Below are 12452 nucleotides of genomic sequence, written 5' to 3'. Positions count from 1 at the left end.
TACGACAAGCAGTATCATCAAGCCAGCTTTTCAGTTTGTATGGGCCTCAGGAAGACAGAAGAAAACTTTCTGAAATACAGGTTTTCATTTGCAGAGGTGTCTGAATTTTTCTTTTTCTCATGCAAAAAGGCCATTAGAGTGTTGTAAGAAAAGAAGAAAGAAGACAGAGAGAAAGAAGAGGGAGGAGGGACTGTGTCATACACTGTTGACCCTTATTCTACAGACACTTCTAAGGGGTGAGAAGGTAGCGTTGTCTTGTATTGCTAAACTACAGAAATGTGTTTGCTAGCTCTTGTGACTGACACAGATAAGACTTGCCATGAAGTGCTGCACTTCCACTGAGCTACTGGATTAAATAACCCAGCTTTTGTTAAAGCATTTTGATTTTTGGTAAAGTGTCACTACTTGAAAGATACTCCAAGGCAATGAAGCCAATTCCAGACATGTTCAGTAGCAGGATACCATTAAAACGATAGAAAAATAAGCATTCAGATATACGGATTCTTTTAAATGAGAACACAGGTGGCAAGAAAACAAGCAATTAGACCAAATGGTCAATACTAAACCTAATTCTACAGGACAATTTTCATGATAAGGGATCGAGGTGTTAACTAACTCATTTCTCAATGCTTCTTTCAATTAGTCAGCACCTTCGGCTTTTGAAAGCACTTTTGTCCGTGGGTTAAATACTGTGTCATCTTTTTTATTTCACATTTTCAAAACACAGAGGCTCATCAGCCTTCTCGGGGTGTCTGCTTGGAACACAGAAGCCCACAATACAACATTTGCTCAACGAAGCAAACCTCTACATTGGACCATGTAGCTAAGTGGTAGCTGTGCCTATCTGAGCACAGGTGGCCATGAAGAAGTTTCCTAGTCCAGGCCTTTTCAACAACACTGTGCTCAGCAGTTCCAGGGAAGAAGGGCACAGATGCTGTCCACTGTGGATTCTGATACATCAAAGCCACATGGAAACTGAGATGCCCACTCCTATCAGACCCCTTAGGTGTTGCTGGTGACCACAAATCCCAGATTCCCTGGCTGCCCTTTCTACTTGGGAAGGATTCACCCTGCTTGAGGCACAAGCTTGGGACCAATATGCTAAAACACAGAACTGCCATGACAACCTTAATGAAAAACTGGGTACCACTCCCCAACAAGTTACTGTTTTAATTCCATGTGGTCCCTTCCTGCCCCTCTCTAAATCTCATCACTATGTTTTAAACTGTTCCTATCATCCATCTGACCAGGAAAAACATTAGGGACAACGAGAAACTCTATCCTTAATATCTTTAAAGCAAATAAAATGAGATAAGCTGTCATGCATTTAATTCCTAATCCCCTGACTTATTGACCAGGTCTACAACAATCCAGTTAAAAACCTAAATCTACAGGGCAGAGGAGAGCAGGAAGGATGAGAGCTGAGACTACAGGAGCAGAGTGATCTAAACACTGCCAGCAGCTCCTAGCTGTGGTGTATTTTCAGCCTTGTACTCTATCCAGAAGCTGTGAGGGTACATGCAGATCTAACCAGAGCCGTGATACCAGGTAGCAGAACTGCCATATGGAGGTGACGAGCTACAGACCCATGTGATCCTGTGTACAGCTGAATTTCACCCATCTCTGGGGTGGAAATTTGTTATCTCTTGACCCCTTCCTCTCTTCCCACTATGGTTTGCAACCAATCTGTGGCAACACTGATATTAAACTTTAAAACATAAATAGGGTGGTGGTATTTAGTGATTCATCTACATAAAAAGAAATAAGGTCTCGGCAACCAACATGCTTTTTCTATAGTAAAAACTGAATAGGAACTTTCCAAAGCTTTCACCGTGGATCCTCATATGGCATATGGGAACACATTACCTCAGCTGACCACCAGACAAATTGAAATGATCCATCCTTGTGGTGGTAATCTAATTATACTGAAATATGATTTTGATTGTATGTTAATAAATAAAGTTGTCCGGGGGTCAGAGCTATTAGAGCCATAGCAAGAGTGTGGCGGTGGTGGCACACGCCTTTAATCCCAGAAAGCCAGCCTTTAATCCCAGGGAGTGGTGGTAGAAAGCAAAAAGATATATAAGGCGTGAGGACCAGAAACTAGAAGCATTTGGCTGGTTAAGCTTTCAGGCTTTGGAGCAACACAGTTCAGCTGAGAGCTATTGGGATGAGGACACAGAAGCTTCCAATCTGAGGAAACAAGACCAGCTGAGGAACTGGTGAGGTGAGATAGCTGTGGCTTGTTCTGTCTCTTTAAATAGACTAACAGACAGGAAAAGGAGCCCTCATTCGGGAAGCTGGGACACCGCAGGCGGAAGGGTGAGATTTTGGCTCTAATAGCTCTGACCCCCGGACAACTTTATTTATTAACATACAATCAAAATCATATTTCAGTATAATTAGATTACCACCACACATCCTAGGCAGCCATATTAGCATTTTATCTTTAATCCTACAACATGAATCAGTCCTTAGACTATAACAGAAAAGTAGCTCCTTTCCCATCACAACAAAATACATACTTCCGCCCCACTGTGCTCCTATAAAATCCTAAATATGCTCTAAATTGGATGGCTCATTTTTCCTTGGACCTGAGGAGGGTACATCTCCATTTCAATCAATGCCCACAGAGATCACGGACTTCAGCAGAGCCTTCTGTGATTGACATAAATTCTTTGAGCTTGCTTACAACTAGACATGAAGACTTACGTATACAATACGTTAGTTTTAAAAAGAGTCAGATGTGACTATACTTGATGTCATTTACTTTTGTTTTTAATTTTAATTTGTGTGTGTGTGGCTGGATTCGGAGGTTTGAATGAGAAATGTCCCTTGTAGGCTCATGTATTTGAACACTGGGTGTGGGGGGAGGGCACTGTTTGGAAAGTGAAAGAAACTCTAGAAGGCGAAGCCCTGCTGGAGGAAAGCATTGGTGAGAACAGGCTTTGAGAGTTGACAGTCCAGCCTCACTTCCAGTTCATTCTCTGCTTCATGCTTGTGGTTGAAGATGTGATCTCTCAGCTTCCTGCCTCATCCACCTGCTGCTACCCGCCCCTACCCCCTTTGCCATCGTGGACTCTCCCCCACCCACACCCACCCCACCCCCGCCCCGGCTACAATAAACCATCACGGACTCTTTCTTCTTTAAGCTGCCTGTTGTGCTACTGAACTCACAGCAGCTCAAGTTCTTCACAAGACTGCGCTTCTCAACACCTTGTCATAGAAAGGGGAGGACTGGTAGGGTCGCACCCCTTCCTGGGGATTTATCATTGCTAAAAGTTGCTAAAGAAAGGGGTCATTTCCTTCAGTGTTGTGAGGTACTGGTAAAGTACCCCTACTCCTGGAAACAAACTTCCACTACACCCATGCAAATAACCCTAATGAAAGTCTCTGCCCCCCACCACCCCCACTTCCAAAAGAGACATGACAGTAGAAGGGAGGCCCATGGGAGACAGGAAGAGACCAACAAGAGTGTGAGCTGGGACATGACAGCAGCAGGGGTGGAGGTGACTATGAGTGACATTCATTGTGTACAAGTATGAATCCCATCAGGCATAATTGATAATTGCTAATAAAACATTAAGACTTTGTTTTTGTTTTTGTTTTGTTTTGTTTTTTTCAGAAACTGGTTACTGTTAAGAAGCATGAGGGAACTTTCTAAAATGTAAACATCCTCTGTATCTTAATAATAGGTACACAGATTAATGACTGCACAGGTGTATAAATAAAAATGTATTAAGCCATACACGTAAGATCTGTGCCTCTTTCTTTCTTTCTTTCTTTCTTTCTTTCTTTCTTTCTTTCTTTCTTTCTTTCTTTCTTTCTTTCTTTCTTTCTTTCTTTTTTTTTTTTTTTTTATAAATTGTACCTCAAACAAGAGTCTTTTTAGTCCAGATACCTGGGATTCACTATTCCCAGGATCTGGACCATGGTGAAATGTTTCCAATGGAAACACCTGTTTCCTGCAGCCGATGAAAACAACAGGGAGGGTAAAATGATTGTTTGTAAATTACACTTCTATGACTTAGAGGAGCATCAGCCTTCATTGTGAGAACACATCCTCCTCCTTTGTAAGTTACACTTCTATGACTTAGAGGAGCATCCTTCATTGTGAGAACACATCCTCCTCCTTTGTAAGTTACACTTCTATGACTTAGAGGAGCATCCTTCATTGTGAGAACACATCCTCTTCATTGTGATACCTGACGGCTGTCCCTGTTCTGTTATGTCAATGTCATCTTTTTAAGGAAAGTGACACTAAGTGGTGGTTTTTTTCTCTTGGTTTTACTTTTATGATTTTCTTTCGGTATTATTCAGTGTTATCCCATCTTCATGTAGCAAAATAAAAAGGTAATAGTATATTCTTTTGTTTTAATATTCCACAAGAATGAAACGTGTCCCAACTGACCTCACTGGAGGTCCAGCCGTTTATTAAGACTGGCCTGCCCTTACTGTTTACACCACTGCCCTTACTCACTGGCCCAGGGAGACAAATTGCCTCTTGCCACTCCGTGCTGCAGCGTGGGGTGTAGCTCATTCTCACTTGGAGGATTTGAACAGCTCTCTCTCTCTCTCTCTCTCTCTCTCTCTCTCTCTCTCTCTCTCTCTCTCTCTCTCTCTCTCTCTCTCTCTCTCTCTCTCTCTCTCTCTCTGCCTATGAGCCTGAGCCTTTCCAGAGACTTGACAATGTCTCCAGTGTGGAGTGGCCTATGTTTCTTGAAGTACCCAGTGTATCATGAACCCACATCTCAGGAGAATGAAAAAAGAGGCAACTCTTATAATTAGAATTTTACATCCTTTCAGACCCAGAAACCTAAACATGACCATAAGTAAACACCCTTAGGATCCGCAGCAGACAGAACACATCTGTCCCTCAACTGCTAATACTGAGACAGCCTAACACTCTACGCTCAAGGTTACAATTAGGCTGGCTGGATTTTCTTCCCTCAAGGAGAACTTTTGACAAGGTGTTAAGAAATTGTGTTACCTGTAAAACCCCTTGAGGTTCACTCTGTCCTTTACCAGGTCAGCTGCTTGAACGATGATAATGTTCCTTAACGCTCTGCCTGCGCAAGAAGAATTCTCTCCATAAATCTAAGCAGAAAAGACAAACAATCATTGTAAATGTGGAACAATAATGTGACAGTCTGTGAGCTCCCAATAGCATGCTATATATATAAAGAATCATGACTAATTCCCTAAGCTTCAGACACATTTTAGCCTATGAAACTACAGGCCTATAATTACCTTATTTTATTTTAGCTGCTGGTCCACTTACGCTATTAAACTATAATAACTATTTTCCAAATGTAAAGGACTTTTCTTAACTATAATCATAAGCAATGTTGTCTTAAAACACGAAGTTTTCGGTGTAAGATATCCACATTTTGAAAATAGTGTTCCAGTCACTGCAACAAACTGGAGTCATTTGATCTGTGTAGATTAATCACAAGCAAATCATTTAATCTACTGACTTGGCCATATTGATGAGCCACGCACATAAAAGCCCCCGGAAGGTATGTCCCCACTCAGTGCATAACTTAAAGCAGCATGCAATGCCCCAGCAGGCTGCTTTCCCCAAAGCATCACTCAACTGCAGAGTTCAACAGCTAATTCCAAATGTTCTGATTTCATCTGCAGTACTTCACAATTCTATCTTTCAGAAAGAGATTTCATTTAACTTCTTCCCTTAATCTTCTCATTCCTCCATCCGAGTCTCTGGTCCCTGGAGAGAAGGGAAGGAGCCTCTTGGAGGGCTCTGGGCCCTATTTTTAAAACTACCTCCTTTTCTCCAACTGCACTTTCTTCTATACAAGGCTGTTTCACAAGCCAAGGAGGCAAAATGCAATTAGCTAACTTCACAAGGTTAATGATCATGAAAATCATTGAACACTGCTTTATGCTTACAGCTTTCCATTTGTTTCCCCTTTTCATATTGTGAAATTTATTGACCTACAGATTCCTTTTTATGTGTATGAGCATTTTTCCCTGCATACATTTATGTTTGTATGTGTGCTGTACATGTGTGGGCCGGATGCTTCTGGAAGTCAGAAGAACTGGAGTTACAGATGGTTGTGAGCCACCATGTGGATGCCAGGAATCGAACCTGAGTTTTTTGGAAGAACGGTCAGTGCTCTTACTTGCTGAGCCATCTCTCCAGCCCTATTTGCTTTTTGGGGAACTCCTTTTTCTGGCTGTGCTGGGTTTGAACTCACGGCCTTGTGAAGCAAGGCAAGTGTGCTATAAGTGCACTATACCTCAGGCCCTCTTAGTAACTATTTCTTTACCTACAAATATTTTATATTATCTCTTTTTAAAGCAAACAAACTGATAATATATTGGTTATGATGTGCTAGAAAGTAAGTGTTCACACTTAATCCTCCCAATATCATCACTTGAATGCAATCTGATGAGAAAAGAAGAGGGCCAGAAATCATTCCCCATTGGCATGTTTTTAAAAGTCAAATCTTGAACAAGCTACATGACAGAAAGTTACTGAGGCAGAGGCATGAGTCAGCTGATGCTTAACTAGTCCTGACATCTACAAGGTTCACTCAATAAGTCATTCGTGAAGCATTTAATGAGTAGCTGACAAGCACATGTTCTGTTCCAGGTGTGCAACACAGTGAAGAGCAAGGCAGGAAAGGTTCTTGCCTTCGGTCTCCTGTTCTGAAGAATGGGGAAGTACAACACAATAAACATGCCCCATCAGTGAGCACACAGGTCAATGCCCTTAGAGGTAACTACACAGACATCTCCTCTTACTGAAGATCTGTGTTCAGTGTATACTGTTTGTAAACTCTGGTGTTCCCATCAATACAAAAACTGAAGGATGCATATTTACTCCATCACATTGATAGCTTATTGCAAAGCACGTGGAAAACAGTTATTTCTCATGTCACGAGCATCATGAGTCACGGCAATGATCATGGAATCACAACTTCCTCACCGGTCTTCCCTGGTGGGGAAGACGGTGTGATGAGTGCATAATCCCTGCAAAACTCCGGGAGGCCAGACAGCTATAACGCAAAGTTCTCCACTTTGGAGTGTCTGCGAACCATCACAAAAATACAGAAGGAAGGAGACACACTTCATACCTGGGAAGGAGTGTGTTCAAGGTACGGATTGGAGATTCTTCTTGAGAGAGTCTATTTTAAAAGAAAAAAAAAAAAGAGGGAAATTAGACTCAAACATACTCTAAACTAAAAAAAAGCAAAGCACATGCAAATGTCAGGTCTAGGAAGCGTCCGCACTAAAAGATTAATTTAATAAACCTCACGTCACAGGTCACACAGGATTAGACTCCGCATGCTCTCCTCAGAGCACCTGGTCACTGTCACACCAATCAGGCTCCTGCCTCAGAGAGTACAAGCCGCAGCAGTAAGGCAGAAAGCGGTGGCTTCAGCCCCCTCAATTCACTCCGGATGAGACTGGGATTCCATTTCTCCTGAACCACTCCCATTCAGCCCTCTCACTTCCACCTCAAGGGCTGCTTCCCCTCTCAGGTGACCTTCCTGCCCTTCAGTTCCACCCTCTCCCCCAAAACCGTCCTTCAAACTTCAGCAGACAAATCTCCCCAAATCATGTCCTCCCTCTGAAAGTGAGTCACTGGGGTCAACTCAACCCTCACCCCCTCTCTGCCTCTTCACACTTCGTGTGTTATCTCTCTTCAGCCTCACAAGGATTTTCTCACTAAGATATTATGTTCATAATATGATGTATACATGCATGAAACTGACAAAAATAAAGAAAAGAATTTGGAGGATCTAAGCGTCGGGGCACTAGAGAGACAGATCACTCCATAAAGTCCTTGTCTTGCAAGCATGTGGCCTGCATTTGATTCCCATAACCCATGTTTAAAGAAAAAAATGGGCATGGTGGCATGACCTTGCAATCCCAGAACCAGGAAGGTGAAGACAGGTGGATCCTTGAGACTCACTGGCCAGCTGACTTAGTCTACTTGGCAAGCTACAGGCTGGTGAGAGACCGTGTCTCAAAAATCAAAGTGGTTAACACCTGAGAATGACGCCAAACGCTGTCTTCTAACCTCCACATACATGTTTGCACACAGGCACACAAAAGTACACCCACCCACAAAGATAGATACACATATATATCAGAGCAACTACCTACTCATACTATTTTCTGTTCAAATCCATTGTCTTCCATGATGGACCCACGGGACCTCAGAGTCCAAGTCTGCACTCTTCCCACACAACTGCTAACCAAGCCTGACTCTGCTTAGCTTCTAAGACCAGATGAGATCCTGTGTGTTCGGAGTGATATGGGCATTGACTGGATAGTTATCTGCTGTGTGAAGCTCCACCTGGGAACGGGGGTTGATACTCTTTGGAGATCTTTGTTCTGGTGCCATTCACACTGCAGAACTTGGGTGCCTCGCATCGTGGGTACATAAGGCATTCCTTATGGTGCTTTGATTTCATGGCACCTAGCATACAACGTTACATAAAGATGTTTGTTTTCCATTCATTTATTTAGCTCTTTATATATCACATAGCCACTAAGTATTTGCTGAATGGTTTCAACAGTAGGAACTAATTTTCTCCCACCTAACAATCTAGCAAACAGCACTGTCACCCACACATGCTTCAGCACAATGAAGAATGATTATCATGTCCCACTGTGGTTCAGGAATAACAGAGAAACTAACATTTACTGAGCTCCCAACCCGTGTTTAAAAGCTCTTTACACCTGGGCTCTGAGATTTGATGCTTTAGAAAGCCCAGTTTTCAGCCCACCACCTCCATGTCTCAGAATAACTAAGTACTGTGTTTACCCAACACTCCCTGCTAGTCATCACCTTGTGGATGTGAACCTTCTACCAAATTTTGACCTAAAAAGAAAATGCCTGTTCTCACTCTTTCCTATGGTAGAGTAGGAAAGCCCCCACACAAATTATCCTTGGATTAAACAAATAAAAGTATTGACTCTTTATCCAGAAATGCTAATAAATACTCTGCTAAAGATTTGCAACTTGCTAAGAAAAAGGAAGTTTTGATGCCTGCCACGCTGGCCTTGTCTATGCACACTCTCATGGGGCCCTCCCCAGACATTCTATCATCTGAGTCTACATAGTATCTTCAATTATTGAAATATTGAATAATTTAAAACTTACATACACACCAGATTTTTCCTAGGATGATGAGTTGTCATGAGAAGTTATTTTTTTATCCTGAACAAGGAGAATTTTTAAAAACTCATTGTGGCAGACCAAAGCTGACAATCTTCATGCAGTCATTGAACTGTTTCAATCAGTTGAAAAAACAAATCCTTCACATGAGCTAATACAAGAAAAAAGCCTTCCTTAAGTAAAAAAACAATTTCTGAAAAACCGGGCAGGAATATTTTCACAAAGAAAACAAATCACTTGCCTTTCTCTCCTCTGCCACCCTACACCAGGCAGCCTTCAGGGTTACAGCCACACAATCCAGCTAAACAGAACCACCCTCCCCCACGGCCCCTTTCTAAAGGCAGGTAAGGGGAGCAGGTAACGTGATGGGACTCTTCAATGCTGAAAAGATAAGGGTGTTGGATAAGCTGCTAGTCCCTGGGGAATGGCAAGCGACATAATAAGACTTGTCTTTCACAGAACACAATCCTACTGTCAGAACCTCCTGCGATGCTGTCTCTTAGCTAGGCCCAGGGGAACTATGTTTCATTAACACCTGGGATAGCAGTGCACGGAGCTCTTTGTGGATCTCGGTGAAGTACTGACCTGTTAAGCTTAAAATAACTTTCCTAACTGCTCTTGTAGAGACTACTTCCTGTTGGGGTTCAGTGCTGACCAGAAGTAACAAGTTACAAAGACAAGGTAAAAAGAACATGAGGATTATTCCCTCACCACCTCATGTTTAAGGAATCCAGGAGAGACCTGCTTCTTCATTGTATGTGAGGACCACCATACAGTTAAGTCCTCGAGGACCGCCCTCCAGCATCTACAAGAATACTCTTGAAAACGATGTCCTCCATTTTACCATTGTGTCCCTAAACTATGACTTAGCTGTTATTATCCCAACTTTCAAGTATCACTTCTTCACTCGGGTTCCACACTTCATCTCTTGACATATATGGCAGCTTCCTTCTATTCAATTCACATTCATGAAGGACTTACTATGTTCCTTGTGAGACACTGTGAAAACTTCCAGAAACAAACCCAAGAACAAGAAACCTTCCTGACTTATACAACTTCTTTACCAGAAGACACTGTCTGTCCTGAAATTTGCCAGAAAAACCAGTTCCACCATTTTAGCTGAATTTAAGCAAGCTTTTAATAAAAATTTTAAATACTGACCAAAATGGAATTTGGTCAGGACCATCACCTGGAAACTTTCCAGGTAAGTGGCCTGGAGACATGTGTTGGTGGGACTTATATGGACAAAACCCATAAGCCAGCATACTTTTCCAAGAGGCTTTGTTGTTAGTTTCTAAGAACTCCAACTCCCAGAATCCCAGGGAGTTGCCTGGTCTTTGGGCAGGTGGGGCTTACAGGTTAACTTTGGGTCTAACAACATAAGCTATAAACTTTAAACCCTTGAATTCTCTTCCTTGGTCCTGGTTTTCCCTTCAGTTTGTTCTATAATCTCGGGTGGCTACTCTATCTTTCTGTGGTTGGTTTGGATGTGGGCTGTTGACAGATCAACCTCAAACTCATGATTCTTCTGCTGTGGCCTCCCAAGTGCTGGGATTACAGGAGTGTACCACCCAGTGTCCTTTTTTTAAAAGGCTTTTAACCATTGTTATCTCATGAATACAATGAACAGAAAAGATTCCTTTTCCTGCTTATTCCTAACTGCCAGGAATTACTTACTATTGATGCACTGATGCATCTCAGACAGACTAACAACATGAATGAAAATGGACTTTAATTAAAACTTTTTCTTCCTTTTATTTATTTATTTTATGTATATGAGCCCTCTGTCTGCATGTAATGCCAGAAGGTGGCATCAGATCCCACAAGAGATGGTTGTGAGCCACCATGTGGTTGCTGGGAATTGAACTCAGAACCTCTGGAAGGGCAACCAGTGCTCTTAACCTCTGATTGGTCTCTCTAGCCCCCTCCTTTTTATTTTAATGAATCATAGAAAATAGTTCTTTAAATGAACCCAGAGAAATTAAATATTTTAAACACTGCTTATACCTCCTCAGCGAATGCAGCAAGAAGTCAACTAAGGAGCAGGGAGATGTCGCTGAGAGGTAGAGGATTTGCCTAGCATGCAGGTCCTGGGTTCACTCTCCAGTGCTGAGGAAGGGGGCTTGCAAATAATACCTGCTAGATGCAGCGGGTCCCAAGCCAGGATGGCACAGAAGTCCTTGGGGAAATACCATGGTTCCATGCCGAGCATACTGAATTAGAATCTCAAGGAGTGAGGTCTATGTGTGCCACCCCCCCCCAAGTTAGTTCTAATGTGTGGCCAGGTTTGAATAAAACTGTAAGAAATAAATGACTTGGTACTAAGAAGACAGCTCAATGATTCAGAGCATTTGCTGCTCTTCCAGAGAATCCTGGCTCAGTTCCCAGGTTCACAAACACCTGCAACTCCAGCTCCAGGGTCTCTGGTGCCTTCTTGGGGACTCCAGAAACACCTGCAACCACATGTATGCATTTCTACACACATAATTTAAAATAAAGAAATAAAAATAAATAAGTGACTTCATGACTATCTGAAACTTTTCCTCAAACATCACCTTGTCACACACCCCAAGGAAGGCAGGGGGCAAGCCACTTGCCAATAGCACTGAGATCCGAACATGACTTCACAATAGCGAGTTAATGGAAGCATCTGCTCGCAGAGTATGTGCTTTCTGTAAACCCCACACTAGACATAGCCCAAGGCAGTCTCCCCATGTCTGCAGAGAGCACAGAGCCCGCATACCTTCGGGAAGCTATACCCTCTTAATGGCATAAACATCGTTTTGACCTCCCGTTACCAAAGGACTCCATTCGAGTACAAACATGTTTCCCTACTTACATGCTAAAGCTGAAAAGTGAAGTGGGTTCTGCTAAGAATCACAAGCCGTTCATAATCTTGCCTACTTGAGACGATCAGGGAAAACTACAGTAGATGCAGCAGAAACAAAACCCAAAGCTTCAGCAACTTGAATTTATTCGAGCTTTGAGAAAATGTCTTCATTTTTGGCCATGTTCACAAACAACAGAATAGCTTTTCCCACCAGAGTGTGCATCCCTAGTTAATGTGATCACAGAAAACCGAAATCTGGAGATCAAGTAACAAGTTACCGGGAAATGGTTAAATTAGCAAGCTTACCCCACTCCTCTCTGAATTACCCGCTTTTACTATCATAAGCCCATTAGTCATACCTAGGCAGAACAGACCCTTCCTATAGCAGCCAGAATGAAACAGCTCACTGAACAGCTCAGATGCAGAACATTTGGAACAGCCAAATAAATCATGGAAGTGCTGAATTAT

General features: G+C 42.5%; 1 protein-coding gene across 2 annotated transcripts in view; it reads right to left on the bottom strand.

Annotated features, from left to right (window-relative positions):
- Nucleotides 1-12452, bottom strand: part of Rapgef5 (Rap guanine nucleotide exchange factor 5) — a 237618-nt gene that overhangs the window by 189364 nt on the left and 35802 nt on the right. For both annotated transcript variants that reach the window (XM_076551566.1, XM_076551568.1), the window contains exons 2-3: nucleotides 7101-7151; nucleotides 4991-5097 (exon numbers count right to left, since the gene is read on the bottom strand). In XM_076551566.1, the coding sequence (XP_076407681.1) occupies nucleotides 4991-5097; nucleotides 7101-7151 (158 nt within the window). The remainder of the gene's footprint in view (nucleotides 1-4990; nucleotides 5098-7100; nucleotides 7152-12452) is intronic.

Source organism: Peromyscus maniculatus, chromosome 14 (assembly GCF_049852395.1).
Source record: "Peromyscus maniculatus bairdii isolate BWxNUB_F1_BW_parent chromosome 14, HU_Pman_BW_mat_3.1, whole genome shotgun sequence".
NCBI lineage: Eukaryota > Metazoa > Chordata > Mammalia > Rodentia > Cricetidae > Peromyscus > Peromyscus maniculatus.
The sequence above is the reverse complement of the archived record's forward strand: the minus strand, read 5'-3'. Positions and strand labels throughout refer to the sequence as shown.